The sequence below is a fragment of the Budorcas taxicolor genome, chromosome 16, assembly GCF_023091745.1.
Source record: "Budorcas taxicolor isolate Tak-1 chromosome 16, Takin1.1, whole genome shotgun sequence".
Taxonomy (NCBI): Eukaryota; Metazoa; Chordata; class Mammalia; order Artiodactyla; family Bovidae; genus Budorcas; species Budorcas taxicolor.
Genome location: NC_068925.1, coordinates 22,868,157 through 22,892,649, shown reverse-complemented (window position 1 = coordinate 22,892,649; position 24,493 = coordinate 22,868,157). Strand labels below are relative to the sequence as shown.

The window sequence follows — 24,493 nt, the reverse complement described above, 5'->3', positions numbered from 1 at the left end:
GAGAAGGTAAATCCAGATTATCTGGCTTTAAAATCAAATCAAGGAGGAGCAAAGAGATTCTGAATTTTTTTCTCTTTAAATCTCATTAGAAGATAAGTGCTTCCTCAGCCACAGAACACTTTTACATTCTGACATCGGACAACCTCATACTCTCACACGGGTGAAAGGTCCTCCATATCTTTTTACTAGTTCAAGAACAGGCCAATTGAAACCACCAAGAAAGACAGCTAGTGAGCTACCAAATTCTGAAACAGAGAAGTGACTTCAGTCTTGTGGGTTTGTTGTCTTGAACTTTATGGCCAAGGAGTTCTTAAACCCACTTGTTGCAATTTAACTCCATTCTTTCTTATCCAGTCCTTAGTGGAAACAGGAAACAGCTGCTTTCCATCACTCATAGAATATCCCTCATACTCTTGGAGACTATTATTAAGTCCCCCTCAGCATGCTCAGTCTCCCTCTCTAAGCTAAATAAACCCAATTCCTTTAGCCCATATTTTGAGGGCCAGTTTCCCAAACCTTTAATCACTTGGGTCACCAATAAGGATGGATGATGCTGTATGAAAGTACTCCTTCTACAGCTCGGTGATTTAATTTCAGAACTGGCTAGAAAACCTTCTAATCACATCCTAAAGTCTCGAATCTTAACTTGAAAGGTATTTTCTAAGAATAGGCACACTCTCCCTATTCTGTTTATCCTCCATTTATCACCAAAGCTAAATTAAGCTGTAAGGAAAGAAAATCAACCCACTGCTTTTATCAAGTAGAATTTTCTTAAATTCAAGAGTTGATACAAAAATGACCACCTCGGTCAACTTCCCATTCTATTTAGCCTTTTCTGTCAGCCTTCTGCTAGTGTTCCAACAAGTGTATTGATGTTAACAGTCCTGGATGTTATTTTTTCCTAGAATGACAATCGTTTCTAAATTCCTTTGTACATTTTATCATGACAAAGATAATTTAGTTGAATGGTAAAAACTCTTAACTGGCTGCTGTTTTACTGTCCAGATTAACCAGTGTTCTCCATTTTTTCTATAATAGGTATTGGCTGATGGCAGCAGCACACTGGGATTCATTACTGGAAAGGTACTCTTTAGTATGTTCCAAGGACTTCTGGTCTTACCAGTTGAGTGCTTAGCGAGTATCAATCGCGTATCTTTCTAAGCCTGTTCAATATCAAGTTGAACATGATATTGTAATTATCCAAGTTCTTTAGATGTTCTAGAAACGGATGAAATACAGGACCAAATGTAAAGAAAGCTATGCCGCTGTGAGAACCGAGCTGAATGCCTTAGAAAGTCTTCCTAAAACAAGTTTCTTTAAAAAAAAAATTTTTTTTTGAAAAATAGTTTGGTGAGTCCTCAAAAAGGTAAACATGCAATTACCATATAATCTAGCAATTCTACTCCTAGATACATACCCTAAAGAATTTAAAATAGGGACTCAAATAAATACTTGTATACCAGTGTTCATAGCAGCATTATTCACAATAGCTAAATGATAAAATGGCACCCCACTCCAGTACTCTTGCCTGGAAAATCTCATGGACAGAGGAGCCTGGTAGGTTGCAGTCCTTGAGGTTGCTAAGAGTTGGACACGACTGAGCGACTTCACTTTCACTTTTCACTTTCATGCATTGGAGAAGGAAATGGCACCCCACTCCAGTATTCTTGCCTGAAGAGTCCCAGGGACGGGGGAGCCTGGTGGGCTGCCATCTATGGGGTGGCACAGAGTCGGACACGACTGAAGCGACTTAGCAGCAGCAAATGATAAAAACAACCCAAGTGTCTATTAACAGATATACAGATAAAGAAAATGCAGTCTACACATACAATAGAATACTACCCAGCCATGAAAAGTAATGAAATGCTGACATATTAAAACATGGATGAATCTTGAAAACATTATGCTAAGTCAAATAAGCCAGACACAAAAGGACAAATATTGTACAATTTCACTTACACAAGATACCTAGAATAGGCAAATTTATGAAGATATAAAGTAGAACAGAGGTGACCAGGGGCTGGGGGATAGCAGGAATGGGGAGTTATTTTTTATGGGCACAGTTTCCATCTAGGATGATGAAAATGTTTCTATAAATGGATAGCAGTGATGGTTGGACAACATTGTGAATTTATTTGATGCCACCAAATTGTATACTCTAAAAAATGGTTAAAAGTTAAATTCTATGTTATGTGTATTTTACTGTGATAATTTTTTTCCAATTTTATATGTGGGAGAGACAGCTATCAAACTAAGAAAAAACAATATACTAAAAATCTAGAAGGATCCTGCACTCTGTTCTCTTAGCAGATATTCTGAAATGAATCTCTCCCTCAAAGAAACTAAAAACTAGAAATGATTGACAATGAGCTACAGATGTGGTTTAGGCAAAATATAAGACATGGATTGGCAATTTGTTGTCATTGCTCAGTTGCTAAATCATGTCCAACTCTTTGTGACCCTATGGACTGTAGCCTGCCAGGCTCTTCATTCATGGGGTTCTCCAGGGAGGAATATTGGAATGGATTGCCATTTCCTTCTCCAGAGGATATTCCTGACCCAAGGATCTTATGTCTCTCATGTCTCCTGCACTGACAGGCAGATTCTTTAATACTAAGCCACCTGGAAGCCCTGGATTGGCAACAGACAGAGCTATAGTCAAAGAAGAGTCCTTGGTATCTTACAAAAAACTCAGCATTTAAACTGCGTTAGGGTGTGTGTGTGTTAAACATATATATACACACACACACATACATTTTAAGTTAAAATAAAAGGTTACCTCCTGCTTTCCCCCCAATTTTGCTTTTATAATTTTTTTCTAAAGTTTTTGCTTTAACTGACTTTTTTCTTTAAATAACAGACCAACAACTGTTGTTGACTAAATTAGAAGAGAGTCTCTAGTATATTAAAAATGAGATATAGCTGTCTCTTACTTAGCTACCACCCACAGCGATGCCTGAATGGTACCTTCATTATGTTATTGATATATACACATTATCTGTAATATGTGTAAAATGCCCACATACTATCTTTGGCAAAGCTCTCAGTTCTTCCCTAAATTACAAAACTCCTTGCACAAAAGGATCCATTCATCTCTCTGACACTGGAAACCAGCCAATCAGGGAGTGGAGAGAGGCAAAAGTCACCAATGTTACCCAATAGTTTAGGAGCAAGGAAAAAAAAGAAGGAATAGAACTTTAGATACAGAATTATAGCCAGAGGAAATCTTAGTCTTAAAGGGAAAATGATGTAAATCAATTCAGGATTTGGCTTAGAACCCAAAGAAGACACCTCTTCCATTCCTATGAAACACTGCAAAGAGTTATAAGAAAGCACTGGGAATTCTAATTTACTTTCCATATTCAGACATCAATAGATCTATAGAAAAACCTAGGGGCTCATTCAACCAAACTTTTAATGGAAAGAGAGATTTAATCATAGGAGAGAAAAATGAAAATGAGGTTATCTAGTGTGGGCCCATCTTGTTCCTTCTTAATTTTTTTTATATTTCTTTCTTTTTTTTAAATTAATTTTTACTGGACTATAGTTGCTTTACAATGTTGTGTTAGTTTCTACCATATAATAAAATGAATCAGCTATATGTGTGTGTGGTTATTTTTTGGATTTCCTTCCAATTTTGGTCACCACAGAGCACTGAGTAGGTTTCTGTAAGCTATACAGTAGGTTCTCATTACTTATCTATTTTAAACATAGTATTGTATATATTCCAATCCCAATTTCCCAATCCATTCCACTCTCCTTCCCTCCTCAGTATGAAGAACAGTATGAAGGTTCATTAAAAAATAGAACTACCATATACCCAGCAATCCCACTACTGGGCATATATGCAGAGAAAAACATAATGTAAAAATACACATGCACCACAATATTTACTGCAGCACTATTTATAGTAGCCAGGCCATGGAAACGGAGAAGACAATGGCACCCCACTCCAGTACCCTTGCCTGGAAAATCCCATGGATGGAGGAGACTGGGAGGCTGAAGTCCATGAGGTCGCGAAGAGTCAGACACGACTGGGCGTCTTCACTTTCACTTTTCACTGTCATGCATTGGAGAAGGAAATGGCAACCCACTCCAGTGTTCTTGCCTGGAGAATCCCAGGGACGGGGGAGCCTGGTGGGCTGCCATCTATGGGGTCGCACAGAGTTGGACATGACTGAAGCGACTTAGCAGTAGCAGCAGGCCATGGGAAAGACCTACATGCCCATTGACAGAGGAATGGATAAAGAAGATGTGGTACATACATACAAAGAAATATTACTCAGCCATAAAAAGGAACAAACCTGGTTCATTTGTAGAGACATGGATGGACTTTTAAAGTGTTTTTAATGTGCATGCATGCTAAGTTGCTTCAGTCATGTCTGACTCTGTGCGACCCTACGGACTGTAGCCCACCAGCCTCCTCTGTCCACGGGATTCTCCAGGCAAGAATACTGGAGTGGGTTGCCACGCCCTCCTCCAAGGGATCTTCCCAACTCAGGGATCAAACCTGCACCTCATGTCTCCTGCATCGGTAGGCAGGTTCTTTACCACTAGCACCACCTGGGAAGCCTGATTTTTAATGTACTTAATGCTTAAATGTACTTAAGATTTAAATGCATTTCAGTGTTTAAAATGTTTGCTGTGGCATGTATTGGCGTGCACAGAGTGATGAGGCAATGCCAAATTAAACCTTCATTCTGCTAGCTCCAAGCACCAATCTCTTAGATCAACCTCACCTCGAGTCACTAATCTCTGTGTCATGAAATGCAAGCGTCAGAGAGGCACTTAGGGGCCATCTCTCTAAACCAAAACAATTCATCCTCTAACATCTCTGTCTTGATCTGAAGACCTCTCATGACAGTGAACTTGCTACTTGTTGAGGAAGATCATCCCTCTTTGGGCCAACTTGTACGTTGAAATTTTTCTTCATCTTGAACTTAAAATTTCCATCAACTTGTCTTAGTTAATAACAGTACCATTGGTTCATCATCATACAATTATGCTAGTTTTTCAAATATTGAAACATTGTCACATTTCTCAGTCTTTACAGACACCTGTGGAGTGGACATTCTAGCCCTTATCATCTAAATACTACAGCTGGAGGAGAAAAAGCCTGAGGGACTTACCTGGACTGCCAACACCTTGCAGAAAAAGCCTGGAAACATCTTGCCCCGTTCATACCAGTGGAAGGGGCTTTCCAACACTGTATGTTTTCTGCCCTCTGGAACAAGATGTCAAGTTCTCTTTCTTCTCAATGTCAGCCCCCATCATAGGAGGGGGCTTTCCTCAACTTCTTCCTTCAAGACAAGGTTTGTGGAGCTCTGCCATCCTTGTCAAACCCCTTTTCAATATCCCTCTGAAAATCAGTTCCTCAACAAACTCCAGGTACAGTCTAGTGCAATATGGCAAGTATAGAGAATATGCCAAATGGGGAGAGGGCTGCCTCTTGCTTCCCTTGTTCTGGTCACTATTTCCAATGCCAACTCTTTATTTTTGGCAGCAGCCACATCACACCACTGAGTCTAAACTTTTCATAAAATAAAACCTTTGTTCTTACACAAACCGTTTAGTCAGATTTTCCACCCCAAGTCCTTTCTGGAATGACATTGAATAAAGACAAAGAAATGAAGAAAGGGAGAGAAGGAGGTTGGTTTTTCTAGCCAGTGGTTCTCCAACTTCAGCCTGCATTGACACAACTAGAGGGCTTATTAAAACCTCTCTAGAGCTTCTGATTTAATAGGGATAACAGAGGCACAAGAACTTGTATTTCTAACATCTTCCTTGGTGATGCACCAGCTGCTGGTCTCAGAACTACTCAGAGAACTACCTTTCTAGTATACACCGACACAGTTCATTTTTGAATCTAAACGCAAATTAGATATATGTCTCCAGTAACTTTGAAGTTCTTTTTTGACCTGGGTTTTTAGCACTTTAGAATCTCTCTGAACCTTAACTTTGCTATTCAGCATCTCAACTATCCTTGCCATAGTACCAATCACTATGCATCCAATATCTTCATCGGGTTGACTAAGACATTCCATATCCTCTGTAGTTCCTTAGATTTCTTTGAAAAGCCCATGGCATTTGCCAAGTGCCTTTGGAAATCATTAGTGTAGGGAAAAGGTTCCTACACTAGGCTTTGAAGTCAGGCAAACATAAACCATCACTTCCTGAGTATGATCAACTCTGGGTCCACCCATGTTGCTGCAAATGGTGCTATTTCATTCTTTTATGGCTGAGTAACATTCCATTGTATATATCTTGTGTATATTATTGTATATATCATTGTACCACATCTTCTTTATCCATTCATGTATCAATGTTAACTTAGGTTCTTCCATGTTTTAGCTATTGTAAATAGTGCCACTATGAACATTGAGATGCACGTATTTCTCTGTATATATACCCAAGAGTGGGATTGTAGGATCACATGATAGCTCTATTTTTTAGTTTTTTAAGGAGTCTCCATACTGTTCTCTATAGCTGCTGTGCCAATTTACATTCCCAACAGTGTGGGAGGATTCCTTTTTCTCCACACTCTGTCTAGCATTTGTTATTTGTAAATTTTTTTATGATGGCCATTCTGATGGCCATCAGTGTTAGGTGACACCACACTGTAGTTCTGACTTGCAATTCTCTATTAATAATAATTGGGGATGTTGCACATCTTTTCATGTGCACACAGCTGTCCTCTTAGAAGGAAACTGCCCGTATAAAATTAGAAGACTACCCTATCCCGGTATAACCTCATGTTAACTAATTACATCTGCAATGCACCTATTTCCAAATAAGGTCACGTTCTGAAGTGCTGAGGGTCAGGATGCCTATTGTATCTATTTTGAAGGCTTATAACACTAGATGTTCATACATTACACAGGGTTGGGTATTTTCCAATGCTCAGTCTGATTAGGAAGTTCTTCAAAGCAAAAAGCACTTTCTTATTTTTCCAAAGAGTATTTTCCACTGCAGTTTACATGGTCCAACGTTGGTAAATTCTTATTGACTAACAGACTTCATTAGAAAGACATATATGATCAAATGACATATAAGCCCCTGAACAATCAATCTTTTAGAAGTGATAGAAACTACTTCTCAGAATTTCATACATACATATGACACACACTTCAGAGACTTCATAGATAGACATTTGTATCTATATATCTTTATCTCTGTCTAACTATGATGACAAAGAATCACCAGACAATGTAAATGATTTTATACAGCATTTTAATTTACTTAATATATTTCACTGTGGGAATGAAAATGATGACAAAAAGCAAGAGAGCTGAATTTCTATGTAAAAGAAAGTGGGGTCTTAGAGCAGAATTGGGTAAAGACTTCTCTTCCATGAGGCATAAACATAACCCCCCAGCCCTGTTTAACTGCAGCCTCCTTGAGTAATGCTGGGTCATCTTGTGGGTGTCTAACAAGCTCACATAGTGCATGAATCTTTTGAAAAGTGGCCTAACAGACCCAGCTCTTAGCCTCCTTCTCCCATCACCACATCCTGTAATTGCCATGGCTCTCCTGTGTCTGTATCCCTCTAGGGGGCTGTAAGGAATTTGTACTTCATAAGAACTCCAATACTCTTGCCTGGAAAATCTCACGGACGGAGGAGCCTGGTGGGCTGCAGTCCATGGGGTCACAAAGAGTTGGACACAACTGAGCGACTTCGCTTTCACTTTTCACTTTCATGCATTGGAGAAGGAAATGGCAACCCACTCATGTTCTTGCCTGGAGAATCCCAGGGACGGCACAGCCTGGTGGGCTGCCGTCTATGGGGGTTGCACAGACTCGGACACGACTGAAGCGACTTAGCAATAAGAGCTTCATGAGATCCTTTACAGTAGAAGCCTACAGAATGCACATCAACTTTGAAAGGAAGACTCACCTGACAACGTAGTCTCTTTGGAGCTGAGAAATCTACATTATTATGTCTGATAGTAACTCTTTCTCTTTACTGACCAAAGTAATGAACATTGATATGCTACTATGTTATACAGATCCAAGTGCAATTAATAAAGTATGGCATACAGAGGGCTTTAATGACCTTTATGGAAGCGATACTTGCAAGCTACACATATATATACACACCACACAAATGTACATCCCCACATATATACACACTCATACATACACGTACACAATATATTAATATATACACAGATACGTGCTTAGTGGTTCATTTGTGTCCAACTCTTTGCAACCCCATGGACTGTAGCTCGCCAGAATCCTCTGTCCATGAGGAGTCTCCAAGCAAGAATACTGGAGTGGGTTGCCATTTTTTTCTCCTGGGGATCTTCCCAACCCAGGGATTGAACTTAGGTCTCCTGCATTGCAGGCAGATTCTTTACCATCTGAGCCACCAGGGAAGCCCAAGAATACTGGAGTGGGTAGCCTATCCCTTCTCCAGGGAATCTTCCAGACCCAGGAATTGAACCAGGGTCTCCTGCATTGCAGGCAGATTCTTTACCAGCTGAGCTACCAGGGAAGCCAACACACACACACACACACACACACACACACACACACAGAGGAAAGCCTCTCCTCTTTGATGGAAACACCTCATAATTCCCTATTGTTTCCTTCACTTTTTTTCAGTGTCCATACACAGGCCTTTGTGCTGACTGCACATCTGTATAAACAAGCAAATGCATCTCTACAGGTCTGGGGGATGAAGGAGTCCTTTGTGTAAATGGAAAGTCTCTGATGCTCTGCAGCTCAACAGCATTCACAAGACCATTGGATGTAAATCACACAACAGAGAAAATGATTCAAGCAGTCACAAGTCACATCCTCACAGGCAAGGAAAGAGGCACGTGCCTTCCAACCATCAGTGATGGACTCTGAAGGGAAACAAAGTCAAGTCCGTAGTTCTAGTTGGTCCTTGGGGCCAAACCACAGAGCTCAGTACCGAGGATGCTGATAACGACCCGGTTATTTCCTACCATGAGGTGAACAAGTCCCGCCAACAAAACCTCAAGCTCTCTGAGGCCATATCTTAATTTCCTCATTCAATCTCCCCTTCCAATCCTGCTGCAACTCGACACGAACACACACATACTTAGGGAACACACTTCCAACCCCCTTCTCTTTCTTCCTGGCTCCCAACAATCCATGCGACCTGTACTATAATTCAAGTCCCAGCTCACATTCAGCTGAGCCCTTTAATTTAGGGGGTGTGACTCTAAAGTAATGAGTCTAAAAAAACAAAGAGCCTGTCTTTTCTACCGTGTTGATGGGTTACCCAAGAGTATCAGTTTCACTAATTTATTATATACATATGTATGTATTTTATCTACATGGTTATTATTCACTTAACCAGACGTAGCTCTGAATAAGTAACAGAAAATGGGTCCATGTTTCTTTCTTCATAAATAGCTATATGGCTATGGTTAAAACAAATCTAGCAGAATTTCCAAATACAAATAAATGATGTTTCTCAAGAGTCCCCTGATGATGTTACACTCTTATTTCCACAGTGTTGTTTGTACTTAAATCTTATTTTGCAATGTTCCTTCAGTGTATTCAAAGATGTTTGTCGAGCATCATCTATGCACTAGGTGCTGTTCTGGGAGTTTATCCCCAGAGGTACAGACAAGATCATAAATAAGATGAAGATAGAGAAGATCAAGTGTACCACAGGACATGGGTATGGAGGAGAAACAAACAGTGAAAACCAGGGATGGTCATGTTAGGAAGAGGGACCTTGAGACATCACACAGGGTGGCCAGGGAGGTCTCTGAGTGAGTGACATTTGAAGAAAAATCTGAAGGAATGATGAGAGAGAGGCTTCTGGGAAGCAGAAAAGAGCATTGTGGGTGGAAGGAACAGCAGCTGCAGACGTGAGGAGGAGGTGAGCCCAGGGTGAGGAGCAGCAAAGAGGGAAGGATGAAGAACCCCTCGAGTGGCGGCGGTCATGGCTGCAGGACGAGTGAGCAATGGGGCAGGGACGGCCTCACGAGGCGCAAGAAGGCTGTTGGCTCTTACACAGAGTGAGGTAAGAAGCCTCGACAGGGCTCTGGGCAGGAGATTTGGATCTAAGCAACCTCTTGGGAGAAATCAGCCCCACTGCCATGTTGCAAATGGCCTTGAACGGGGCCAGGGTGCAAACAGTGAGATGAGGCCTTTACAAAAGTCCAAGTCCTGGGACCAGTGTAGGAGAGGCAGAGAAGTTAGAAGTGGTTGGATTTTGGGTCCATCCTTTAAACACTTTAAATCACATAGGAAAATCAACTTAGCTATTTTTATTTTTGACTTTCATTAAAACTTTGTTGGCTGGGAACTCCCTGGTGGTCCGGTGGTTAAAAAAAAAAAAAAAAAAAATCTGCCTTCCAGTGCAGGGGATGCAGGTTCGATCCCTGGTCAGGGAACTAAGAGCCCACATGCTGCAGAGCAGCTAAGTCCATGCGCTACAACCATGGAGTCTATGGGCTGCAACTACTGAGCCCACGTGCTCTAGATTCCATGCACTGCAACCAGAGAAGCCTGGATGTTGTAGTGAAGACCCAGCACAGCCAAAAACAGAAAGTGTGGAAATACTGAAACAAAACAAATTTCTCAAAAAAAAAAAAAACAACAACAACTGGCCATTTCGGCTATTTTCAAGAATCAACAGGATCTTTCGAAAATATAGATTCATCCCCATTGAAAGAATTCACAGTTCAGTATTTGTAGGTTCTAAACAGTTCTAAAGCAAAAGTTCCCCCAAATATTCTGATTACTGTTGCTACCAGGAAATAAACATATATCCTTCTTTGGAATAATTTTTACCCTGGTGGAGTTATAGAAAAATTGGCATACAATTATAAAATGAAAATAAAACTATTGAAGTCAACACAGGAAGCAGGTATCGAGCCTATTTGTGTGGTGGTGAGGCAGAGGTACAAAGACATCCTCCCTGGGGTTGGTCATTCCGTAACGGTTTCTTCAAAAAGAAAAGCCAGATACATCGCAGAGTCAACTCAGCAGAGCTGCATCAGAGTTCCGATAAAGCAAACATCCAGAGCGCTAACACCTCGGCTGTTCCCATAATCCTGCTCTGCTCTGCTGATCGCCGGAAATGGGTCAGAGGAGACCTCATCAACCAGAGATGAATGACATCATCCAACCAGAGATGACTGACGTCATCGAGGAGTAGTTTTATGATCACAAACCCACTCTAGGGGGAATATAAACAAGTTCTAGATGACAAGCAAAACCCTGATGAAAATAATCCACTCCTGACACAGCCAATGTGCCAGACACTCCACAGTGGTGCTCTCTTCACAGCAATTCATTAGACAAGAACTGTATCTCCATCAGATGATGAAAAACTGAGGCTCAGAGAGATGAGGGATTTGTAAGAGCAAAAAACTAATATTAATAAACAAAAAAAGGCAAAAGGTGAACCCAGGGCTGACTGGCTGCAATGTTCCTTTTCTTTCCTACCCAGAGCTACTCACCAGCAATTGAATGAGACCACCACCTGCAGAGTGAGTTGAAAATATTATTTAAGGAAGTCCTGAAGCAAACTCATGGGACAGCCACTGCATACCCAGGACCCAGAGAGCTAGGGCCTAAGGTGAGTGTTCGCATTACTAAGAGATTTGGAAAAGATTGCAAATGTAAGAGATGGTTTCTCATAAAAGTTCAAAATCAGTGTTTTGGGAATAACAATAGTACTAACCTTTGAGTAGACTCACTGTGCTAGGAATTTCCATTCATTTGCTCATGTCTTACAAAATCCTGGCCAACTAGGTGTTTTTATTTACTTTTAACAGGTAGAGAAATCATTTCGGTGCTGTGCCTTTCTCAGATTCCCCAACGTCACACTTGGAACCCACACTGGCCCAACTCCGAAGCCTGCGACCCTCCTACCAGTAGGATAAAGTAAGCAACAGCACAGCCCCTGGAGCTAGGCCACCTGGGTTCAAATCCTGGCTCTGTCTCTTCCAAGCTGTGTGGCCTGGACACGTTGCTCAACTTCTCTGTGCCTCCGTTTCCTCATTTGTAAAATTAAGATAATAATAGGATTATTATAGTGATTAAATGAATCACTCATTATAAAGCACTTAAAATAATGCCCTGCGCATGGTTAGTAACGCATATGTCAGTGATAATTATCAACATGATTACTGAGCCACATTATGCAAAAGAACAGAGAATTAGTTACAATTGCATGATTATTAACATTTTTTTTGATACAGCAGGGAAGGGCGGCTGTTTGCACCACTTTTGGGGTCCCGTCTGCTCACAGGGTTCCTAGACTCTGGGTAACGTCATAACCTAATGCAAATGATAAGGATCCAATTTCCTTACGAGGCGAGCATGTCATTCGATCAGTTTGCAAAGACCTGAGATATTAATAGCCTTGTGCAAACAAAGTGTTTATTATACCTCATGGCTTTTTTTTTTAAGTGGGTTACTATACCGTGTGTGTCTCCAATGTGGCGCCAGAGTCAGGATCAGTATTAAGGGGATTGTATGCTGTAAAATTCTGGACAACAGGAGCACAGTATAACTTTTTTTTTTCAGTGGCACTTTTTGCAAGTCTAATTTAACAGACAGTCAGTTTTCTTGGCTGACCTCTTTATATTTTATAAACCCTTGGGCAATATGAGAACTGAAAGCTGAACTCTGTGTGTGTGTGTGCGTGTGTGTGTGTGCGTGTGTGTGTGCGCGTGTGTGTGTGTGTGCGTGTGTGTGTGCGGCACGATGGCACATATGCGCATGTGCACATGCATGGGCTTGGGATCAGGAAGAGGGTGCAGTTTTCATTAACCCCATTGAGTACTCTGGTCCTTGCAATGACAAGAACCTCATCCTTCATTCTGCAGTTTTGTTGTTGTTCAGTCACTCAAGTTGTGTCTGACTCTTTGTGACCCCATGGACTGTGGTGCGCCAGGCTTGCCTGTTCTCCACTATCTCCCCGAGTTTGCTAAAGTTCATGTCCAATGAGTTGGTGATACCATCTAACCATCTCATCCTCTGCTGCCCTCTTCTTTTGCCTTCAATCTTCCCCAGCATCAGGGTCTTTCCCAATGAGTCAACTCTTCACATCAGGTGGTCAAATTATTGTAGCTTCAGTTTAGCATCAGTCCTGCGAGTGAATATTCAGGGTTGAATTGCAGCTTTAGAGTCCCTTAAAAAGCAAGTTGAGGCCATCTACTTTGAATTTTCACTGTAAAGCCTTAGGGGTGTGCATAGTTTAAAATCTTTCTCAGAGATGAGATATGATGTTTATTTAAAGTGGTGGGTGATTCACTCCTTCCCACTAAAATCTTCGTTTATTTATTTTGCTCCATAACCATCAAGTTACGCTTTCACTTGCAACTCTGAAAAGTCATTTCTTGTGTATTGTAGTTTGAGGCCAGAGATAAATGGATGTGACTTAGATTTAGCCACTGTTTTTGTATAGCCTTGCAAGAGATCTCTAAAGATAAGAAATCATCACATTCGACAAGCCTGTCTAAGCGCAAATCCAACTAGGCATTAAAATCCAAGGATTGGGAATTCCCTGGAGGTCCAGTGGTTAGGATTCTGTGCTTCCACTTCAGGGAGCAAGGGTTCAACCCCTGGCTGGGGAACTAAGATCCCACCCATACAGCATAGTCCAAAAACATAAAATAAATAAAATAAAATCCAAAGGATGAAAGAAAGGGATGAAGAAAAGCAGAAGGACAGATTGTTCATCAAAGCTGTGATAGAGTATCCAGTATAGGTGGGGTGGGAGTCCCTTATTAAGGCAAAGGTAACTTCAACTGAAGCTGAATGCTCCATCTCTACAAAAATAAACACCACTACTGCCCCTCTTATGCCCAAGGTCAGGAAATCTGTTTCCTTGGAAATCCACTGAGCTCATTTCACCCCGACACATTTATCTTCTACTGATTAACAGAGAACCACCAGCAGACTGCACTCTAGCAAGCTATCTGACAGCAACCTCTGTGGTCTCACACCAGCCCCATGTGAGAAGATGACATCTCTCCTGATGTTTCATGATGTATCAACCCAGTACATCACACTGCATCAGGGAGTTCTTTTGTTTTCCTTTCAGTGGCCTCAAGCTAATAAATTAACCTAAAAATAATCTGGCAACTGACTTTGATTAGGTAATGTTGTAAAAGGCTCTTCTTCTTGGAAGAAGTGAAGACTTAGAAGTCAAAATCTAAGAGATGACAAGGAAGGAAGGGAACTAACCTAGATCGACTGCCCACTCTCCATCCAGCAGTTATATACATGGTTTTATTTCACCCTTACAATAAACAGCAAGTGAACTGGAATTATTAAGAAAATTTAGATCGCAATACTCACACCACTGAACACTGCACCATGCTGTCTCATTAAGGGTGACTAGTGAACTAGCAAATGAAAAACAATACTGTGCATAGTAATTCACCAAACTTACTTCTATCTCAAGCTGATGCATTCAGATATTTCTGCTGTAAGTATTTCTGGGCTCAAAGAAATATCTTGATTCAGGCAGATGGTGTATTATCTTGGAATTATCTGCCTGTCCACCCAAGGAATCAAACCAAGATGTTCGGATGTTGCCAAATTCTCACAATTCCCTTCTGGAAGGAATGAGTTCTGAGGCATTCCTCTGGATTCTCCAGATTTTGCACTAGAAGTCTCTTGGGTATATTTCAATTAGAAGAAAGGCAGTACTATTGAAACACCATTTACACATCTGTTCCTCCACCAGACCCTGAGAAACTGCAAGGCACAAGCTGAGTCTGATATATATGGCTAGATTATTTATGTTGTTCAGTCACTAAGTTTGAACTCTGACTCTTTGCAGAGTGTGGACTGCAGCACACCAGGCTTCCTTCTCCTTCACTGCCTCTGAAACTTGCTTAAACTCATGTGCATCGAGTCAGTGATGCCATGCAACCATCACACCCTCTGTCGTCCCCTTCTCCTGCCCTCAATCTTTCCCAGCATCTTGGTCTTTTCCAATGAGTCAGCTCTTCTACATCAGGTAGCCAGAGTATTGGAGCTTCAGCTTCAGCATCAGTCCTTTCAATGAATATTCAGGGTTGATCTCCTTTAGGATTGACTGGTTTGATCTCCCTGCAGCCCAAGGGACTTTCAGGAGTCTTCTCCAGCACCACAGTTCAAAAGTACAGTTCTTCAGTGCTCAGCCTTCTTTATGGTCTAACTCTCACATCCATACATGACCACTAAAAAACCATAGCTTTGACTATCTGGATCTTTGTCAGCAAAGTGATGTCTCTGCTCTTTAATATGCTGTCTAGTTTTGTCATAGCTTTCCTTCCATATTGTTGGATGACTGGCATCAATGCTGGTACCAATGCTAGGAGGCGCTCACTCAGAGTTTTCTGCCTATGACCCTGTACAGTGTGTTGATGTGGCAGATTAAGGGTGGGTGCAACTTCTTTGACACTCTTTCTATCAAGAGATGGGATCTATTTCCTTTCCCTTTGAATTGTGCCTGTAGCACATTTGATCAATAGAATAAGGGGAAAGGGAAGATCTGCTAGGTTTGGGCCTTGTCTTTAAGTGGACCGGCAGCTTCTGCCTTGGACACTGGGGCCCTTGAGCCTCAGGTAAAAAAGCCTGACTCCTCTTCTGGGAAGACCACATGGGTACATCCTGAAACTACTTAGAGAGGAGGAGGGGCTCAGTCATCCCATCCCAGCTCCAAGCTTAGAAGCAAATTCATTATAGATCATTCAGTTCAGCCCAGCTGCCACCTGAGCACCATCAAGTGACCCAGGTCAAAGCCACACGGAGCAGCAGAACAGCCCAGTCAAGTCCTGTCTAAGTTTCTGACTCCTAAAAAATCGATTAAAATTTGGTATTTGAGGCCATAAAATTTGGGGTAGTCGATTAAACAGGGACTAATCGAAAAAGTTATAAAGGTACAAATCTTATTATCCTAGAGGAGATAAAGTTTGAAATGAGCAGTGAACAGAGCCACAGTCAGAAAAAAAAAAACTTATGAAAAGGGAGGGAGATGGGTGTAAATTAAGAGTTTGAGGATCTACTGTATATCACAGGGAAGTATACTCATTATTCTGTAATAATCTATAAGGGAAGAGAACTTGACAAAGAATATATATACATATATATGTATATATATAACTGAATCACTTTGCTATACAACGGAAACTAACACAACATTATAAATCAACTTGACTTCAATTTTTTTTTAAAAAGGGCAGTAAGTGTGAAAAGGATATAAGTTGGTGAGAGGAAGCTATAAATAGCTGGAAGGTCCAAAGTCTTTGGAGGTCAGCATCCCTAAACACAAGTATTCCTTGGTGGTCTCATGTGGCCACAAGGTCATAGACACTCTTAAATAACTTATTAATTTCTTGGTGACTCATTTCTTCGCTTGTAAATCTGAGGACTTAGCTTCCTCCAAGGTGGCAGATTCACTTGCTCATGCTGGCGATATCCAAATGGAAGAAGACTCCTCTTTCCTATTTTTTCCCCTTCTCATAACTCTGGGCATGATTTTAATCATAAATACAAGCGTGATTGAGGCATAGATCTCTAAAAATACAGTAAGGGTCACTGCTATTTGGAAAAAAATGTCCGTCTTCCTCTTTCCCTTCATATCAGAAGGCTTTATCCCTTTCCTATTCCGTGTGATATTGCTGTCCATCTGAAGTCATATCATGATCACACCAGTATATGCTCTTTGGAGTCCATGAACATAACAGAAGTCAGGAGTAGGAGGAGGACAGGACGGTTTTATGTTACCACCATTCATCACGGCTCTGACAGACTATTCTGTAGAGAGGGGAAGGAGAGAGTCGCCTTGCCAAACTAAACATGATTTCCACAGAAGCTCGGGTGTCTTGACTCTCCCGGGCAGGGAGAAATCAACAGATGCAGAACCCCAGATGAAACTAACTCTGAGCTTGCTCCCAGAAATGCTATCTTAGGTCTTTCCTGCCTGGGATTTTGACTCTAGAAAGAGTAACCATCTACAAGTATGGGACAGAATGACCCCCAGCCTTGGGATATGTTTTAAATCTGTGATGCCCATGGCAAATGACCACATCTGAATCACAAGGAGAGCTCTTGGAAACCACATCTTTCCACAGGGAAATCTTTTCTTTTCCAGGGACAATCAGAATCTCCAGGAAAGAGGCCATGGGCAGGCCTTGTAGAAAAGCTCCCCCAGGGCTTTTATAGGTAGGGGAGTATCTCCTACACCCACATGTGAGCGCACATGAGCACACACCCACATACTCTTCCCCTGCTTAAGATCAATGTCATAAATAATCCTAATAAATCATCCATATAACCATCTAAACACCCTGAAAACCTCTTCCTAGTGATCCTATCTTTTTCCTCTAGGAAGCAGGCTGTCAGCTATGTGTTAAGTAATACAGTAATCAAAGGGCTTCTAGAAATTTCAGAGGCTTTGTCCTTCTGAATAGTTGAACTTTCCAACTAAGTCTTTTAAGTCTTTCCAACTAAGTCCATTTAAGTCTTTTATTTTCAAAATAACCTTTAAGCAATTTTGGATGTAAAACTCTCTAGCATTTTATGGCATGAGTTCAAGTTATTACCTGAATATAATTTAGCCTCACCTACGTAATTCAAGGCTGTTATCATAAGCATCCATTTCTGTCCCCCAACAGAAGGGAATTTTATACCAGGGAGCTTTACCACTGAAGGCTGCAAAGACTTCCAAATGCGCTGAACACAAGTGGAAAGTTGGAGAAAAACAAGCCAAAATGGGATTTTCAATGAGGCCACAGCAGGTATCAGAAGGCAGGCAGGGTGTCGCAGAGACAAAGACTGGGTTAACTAAAAACAGGATAAGATTTAGGAAAATTATCCATAAGAAACATTGCATTCTGTGACTTTCTGAAGTGGCATCACTGGGGTGCACTGGTGAACACTGCAAGTCTAAAGGTTCACCTCCTCCTGTCAGAGTGTCTTCCTCCAGCGCTCCTTCCTATCCAGTGCTTCAAATTTCTTGGTCCCAGAGAGGACCAAAGGCTGCCTTTCCAGTGATTCAGCTGCATGTGTGCTGAGTCTTCTGTGAAGGTGTTCAGGGATCTCTCTGACTTACTTCTGGACCTTGGCTGTGTTTCAGGAGGTTAGCTTGCAACATAGCTGAGCTCCAGATGGATAAGGAGATGTTAGTCTTTCTTATTTTCCTTAAAACTACCTCCTTCCCAGATTCCTGTGTTCAGTGACATTGAACAAACCCAAGGTCACAGTCTCCATTCAATGGGCTTCCATCTTGAGCTGTACCTTTTCCAATTGTTGTTCAGTCGCTAAGTCGTCTCTTTGAGACCTCATGGACTGTAGCCTGCCAGGCTCCTCTGTCCAGGCAAGAATACTAGACTGGGTTGCTATTTCCTTCTCCAGGGGATCTTCCCAACTCAGGGATCGAACCCGTCTCTCCTGCTTGGCAGGCAGATTCTTTACCGCTGAGCCACCAGGGAAGCCCCATTTTTTCCAATTTGGGGACTTTAACTGGAACAGAGCTTGCTGCTCATGTCATGGGGCGGCCAGTGCTTGCAGTAACCTCTGGGAATGTACACATCCCTTGAGGACTCATTAAAGTCCTCTAAATTCCAGCCTCCAAGTAAAGATCCCCTCCTGGAGATGAGACAGCCTCTGTGAGGAAGACACACCATCAGTATTCCACTATCCGAGGTCACACCTCAGGGCAAAAAGTCAGGAGCCAAAGAATAATAGTGATTTAGCAGCTTACGTTACAGGCAACAAAACCTAACAAACCTTGCCTTCAATTAACTGAAGTCACATGTCACATAATTAAAACAGGGCCAGAGAGCACAATCCATCTGTACAGGGAGGCATGTAAGAGCGTCTTAATTGAAAAAAGAAGAAAAAGGAGGACAGGGAATCATGTTTTTAATTTTCAAATCATCTTTTAACATCTCTGACTAACTTTGATCAAGCTGCTTTTTCAGAGAACCCAGTCTTTGCTTTCCCTCCAAATATCACTCCACCCTCTGGCCGGCCTAGTTTCTCTTATTTTTCTTCTATTCTGGCTGATTTTGAGGCAAAGAGGTAGGAAAGGATTTGCTACAAACAGCAAATGTGGTGAGGACTGAGCACTTGGGAGTCAGAGTTGGACTTGTATCCCAGCCCTGCCCCCTCCTAGCTCTGTGACTCTGGCCAAGGGACTTAATTTCTCTGTGACTCAGCACCTTCTGTAAAAATAAGAAAGAATACAGGAGTAGAAAGAATATTTCAAATGGGTGAAGGTGGTCCAAAGGCACAAACTTCCAGTTACATGATGAGTAAGTTCTAGGGATGTAATGTATGACATAGTGACCATAGTTAGCAATACTAGATGGAATATTTGAAAGTTGCTACTAGAGTCAATCTTAGCAGTTCTCACCACAAAGAAAAACAGACGTGTGAGTATGTGAAGCAATGGGTGTTAACTGAACTTATTATTAATTATTAATTATTATTAATATATTACTTATTATATTTTGCAATATATACATATATTAAATCCTTATATTGTACCACTTGAACTAATACAATGTTATGTGCCTATTATATGTCAATAAATGGGGAAAAAAAGATGCCTCATCATGCAAACTTCATAGCAGAGCTGTAAGAACAGAGATAATATTAATAAAGGGCTTAGCAGAGGGTCTGGTACACAGAAAGGTGACTCTGTCTGATGCTTTTAGAACATGCCTTAAAATTCGAAGGTCTCCAAGGAAGGTACCTGAGGATCCATTATAACAAGTAAGAATCACTTTTCATGAACACACATGTAACTAGTATTTGAAAACTCTTAACAGCTTTAACTTCATTCTTTGAGATTTCATAACCAACATTTATTTGAGATAATTTTTCCATTTTCCTAATAAATGCAAAGAAAAGTCTTCACCAAATTTCCAAACGTTTACAATCCAGGACAATTAGAGGTTTCCACCTACAGATGTCAGCTCCTCTCATTCCCTCAGATATGCCCGCTTCTCAGTCATATTGTCTCACGTGTTTCCTCCATAACATTGGGTTTCTTGGGTCTGTTCTTGACCTTGTTTATCTCCTTTTACATATCTTCCCTGGAGGGCAATCCTCTCCCTGAGTCTTTCCTCACCCCCTAGCACTGAGCACCATCTCTATAGTATCTTCTATAGACCCCGTCAAAGGAGACCCTGTTTCCTGCTTCAATAGATGCTTCTTGAGGCCCCACCCAAACATCAAGTCCATAGTGAAATCTTTCCAACTCTGCCCCCTGCATACCGTGTTTATATGACACGATGACATATTCACCATGACCATGTCTGCCTCCCCTACTAGACTCAGAGCTTTTACAGCAGTGCTTTCATGTGCATCAGAACCCCCTAAAGATCTTGGGTCATGCTGATGCCACATGAGTAATAAGCTGTTAAGAACATCTCTCACCTCTCAGTAACTTGGCATCAGCACCATCATCATCACTGCCATCATCACCATCATCATCATCACCATCACTCATCACCATCATCAGCGTCATCATCACCATAATTAATCATCATCATCATCACCACCATCATCACCACCACCATCATCATCCATCACCATCATCACCACCACCATCATCATTCATCATTCATCACCATCATCATCACCACCATCATCACGATCTTTTGACACTGCTGCCCAGTGAGATGAGATGAGGATGATAAGATGAGATCTTAGGGAGATGAGATGCCAGGGCTGCCTGAAATAATGGAGGGCAGAGGTGAACAGAGGATGTGCATTTGGTGGGGGATGGACTGGAAAGCCTGAGTAGAACCAGAGAGGAAGAGGAGGCTGGATGAGGTTAGTGAAGAGACAGGAAGTAGCAAAGATGGGAAGAAAAGAGAGTAACAGGGATGGAGAGGAGACAATAGGAAGGGAAGAAAAGGAGAAAGAGATGGCCATCAGATGAGAAAAGAAAGGTGGCTGACTTCTTTCCTTGGGGTGGGATTGGTCTTGTACCATCTGACCTTCCAGAGTAGGGGGTGAATTTCAGGACTGGAGCCTTCCAGAGGATGGTCATTCCAGCCATTTACACTCAGAGCTTCCCCTCTTCACATTAAAGGTTCTGTCTTCCTGAGCAACTCAGGAATAAGCTGTCACTGTGAGATGAATAACAAATAAGGGCCTGTCCCATGATTGTGAGTGTAGAAAATGACGTATCAGTTCAGAAAAATTTCAGTCTGTAGTTAAGTCCTTTATCCTAAGACTTAAAACTCATTGCCCATTCAAACAACCCAAACAAAATTACCTGATACAGCTCGATCCGTTGTTCAGGCACTCTGGCTTTTGGGTTCTGTAAACGAAAGACTCTGAACTCAGCCTTCACCAAATTGGAAGCATTCTTCTCCATCGAGGAGACGTCAAATCGGACAATTCTAAAGTACGGTCTGTAGAAAGTGGGCGGGATGGCATCTGTAAAAAGTTAGGGCAATCATTGAAAATGATAAAAATTCATTGTTCTCTCACAAAAAACCCTGCAGCATGAGACAGCCTAAGAAACCTTACAGGAAATATCTATAGAATGATTTCGTTTCCAATGGCCAATTTAATATCATTAACAATTGAACTAGGAAAAAAAAAAATAAGCATGTGCATTTGGTTACAGGAGTAGCCGATTAAAAGGGATTAACAAACCACTTCCAATTCCATTTGAGGGCCTGAAGTTAACCCTCTTCTTTGAAAGCTGACAGAGTGGTGGAAAATCCTAAATGGTTATGAACTGGAACAAATTCATGACAGTTGATGCCTGGAGAAAGCTGTCAGGCTTGCATACACTTTAATCAAATGTGCCAAGAAAATAGCTCCTAATGGCAAGCAGTTTGCCCATGTATTTTTTCCCTTGAAATTTTGGCTCCTAAACACTCTACTCTCTCCAGGTTCATGGACTGCATCTTTTTCGGCTTCTATAATTTGGTCTTTGACACACATAGGACCAAATACACCCTCTAGTGAAGTTAGGGTGAGGACTGTTGAATGAAAACACACACGTAGTAGCAATACCAGGTCCAGTCTTAAAATTCTTTATTCGGCATAAATGTTCACTGGTGGCAGGGAATCCTAGTGAATGAAGAGAAAGAACCAACCCCAATGCCTTCTGCTCTGAGCCATGAAAAACACAGATTTGCAGACAGCCCACGACAATTTCAAGTTCGTGGGCTGCTAGAATTTTGCTGTTATTTTGAGGTAACCTGTCTTTGCCTTTGGATATATAACTCAGGGTTAAAACAAAACCAAAGCAAGTTTGAATTCTATCCCCATACTTCCTATACAACACCCATTTATTAAGTATCTACACTGGGCAGGCTAGCTGTTACAGGTATGTTTCTATAGTATAGGTAGAATAGGTATATTCCTACAATACTCTTTGAAAATCTCCTGCAAACTTACTTTCATTATTCTGGAATGTACCATCCAACTCTGGTGGTTCGATGATGTTCTACCCCCTCCTCAATTATGTCACTTCATTACAATGTAATCATTCTCAGTTTTTATGGCCCTTTACAAATGTTTTCTTTTGGTGGGGGGTGGGGGGAGCTTCCCTGGTGGCTCAGATGGTTAAAGAATCTGCCTGCAATGGGGGAGACCTGGGTTCAATCCCCGGATCGGGAAGATCCCTTGGAGGAGGAAATGGGTACCCACTCCAGTATTCTTGCCTGGAGAATTCCATGGATAGAGGAGCCTGGAGGGCTACAGTCCACTTACAAATGTTTTTATTATTTTGCTATTATGCTTGCTTATTTTGTTCTCCTTAATGAAATTTTAAGAATCCTGAGGACTGACAGTATTTCTCATATATTTTTCTGCAGCTACTAGAACAGAAGTCTGCACATATGAAGTTCACCAAATATCCACTGTTTGCACAGTTGGTCATCAACAGGAGTTTTGAAAGACTTAAGCATCTGGTTATTGGCAAGACTAGCTTCTTATTAAATAAATGTACCATCTTGCTGATCTTAAAATAGAAATAAATACCTTTCATGATTTCCTGGGAAATCCTTGCTCTGGGATGATTACACTGAAAAATTGAATGCTAGGAACACACCAGCATTTCATTATCTTAAGAACTGTGTACTTTTTCCCCTCACAGAGGCTTTTCTCCATCCTTTCCCCATGTCCCATGACTCTCAGAAAGCAGCTCATGGGGAAGTGATACATTTCAAACCATGCTCTGCTTGATGACTGCTTCACAAATGACTGTGTGATCTGAAACTTTGTAGATCCAAAGTCTCAGAAACAATCAAACAAACAAACCTCCCCAAATCTAAAGCATCCAGGAGGGATCCTTCCTAGAATCTGCAGTGATGTTGGCCACAGCCCCCAAATCCAAATTGGCTATAGTTTGGATTTACATTGCTGTAGCATCTGCCTTTGGCAAAAAAGCAATGCCTACTGACATTTTTGGTTGTTTTAAGATTGAAATGTAAAGTGCGGCAGATAGTACTGTTAAAAATCCAACAACCTGTGTAAGAAAAAAAAGAAAAAATCAACCTTTCTGCTGGAACATTACCAGCCCAGGATGGGACCAGCCCAGAACAGGCTGGTCCCATCCTGACAGCTCAGCTGAAAATAGGCTGGGAATCCAGGCAGAGAGGCCTGGGAGGATGGCTTCACACACTCTCCAGGTTGGCCAGAAGCTTCCACAGGCCTAGTTTCTGCATTTTTCTTCTCATGGCCTCCCCATCAGCAAGCAGAAGCTTCAAACATGCTTGGAAAGAGCATCCTGAAAGGGCAAGGCTGCTTCAGTGGGTTTCCTGTCATTAGAAAAAGTAAACAATCTTGCTGGTTTCCCCCTTCCTTTCAGTGGAAACCACCCCCCAACCCCAGGGGCCTACGCTACTTCCACAGACATGCAGCGTTCACACCCGGCCACCCCAATCTTATCCTTCCATCAAGTTTGTAAATAAGCACTCTTGAGATTTATTTTTATTCTCTTTTGTGTTTATTAAACTTTGAACAATTTTTTTTTCCCTTTCTGGTCATCTGCCCATACACACACTTGCTTTTTATGGCCGCTTCAGACCAGGAGGTCAATTTTGTTTCTCCTTCTTCTAAGCAAATCATCCAATGATCCAGTCCTAGGCTTTCGAGCTTCGAAGGGGTGTTTGCAAATATTTACGGGCGTCTTGTATAGTTAAGTACGTTGTTCTCTTCTGCTCCCTATAAGCTGGCAATCAGCCCTCCTCCCCTCTGGCCATGATAACTCTGTTGGCTGTTTTGACTGCCTGATAATACAAATCCACATATCTGGTGCTTGTTTTATAAGTTGAAGCTGTTCACGGAGGAGGTGAAATGACAGTTGGGCATCCCTTCCCTCCCCGCCAGTGCCTGGGCTTTGGACTCATGACTCCGTGAAGGGACCAGGCCAGCAGGACACAGCAGCCTTTCCCAAACCCCTGCTGCAGCATCCAAGAGCAGGAGCTCATTGGATAAAGACTGGTAACTTCAAGAACTGACTACCACTTTTAAGGGTCGGTCCCAGCTGTCCCCAGGTGTCCTCTGCTATGGGTGACCAGCCCCT

At 41.7% G+C, this 24,493-nt stretch overlaps 1 protein-coding gene across 1 annotated transcript in view; it reads right to left on the bottom strand.

Annotated features, from left to right (window-relative positions):
- TGFB2 (transforming growth factor beta 2) overlaps nt 1–24,493 on the bottom strand; it is a 90,923-nt gene that overhangs the window by 12,744 nt on the left and 53,686 nt on the right. The window contains exon 2 of the mRNA XM_052653852.1: nt 21,224–21,387. Coding sequence (XP_052509812.1) covers nt 21,224–21,387 — 164 coding nt within the window. The remainder of the gene's footprint in view (nt 1–21,223; nt 21,388–24,493) is intronic.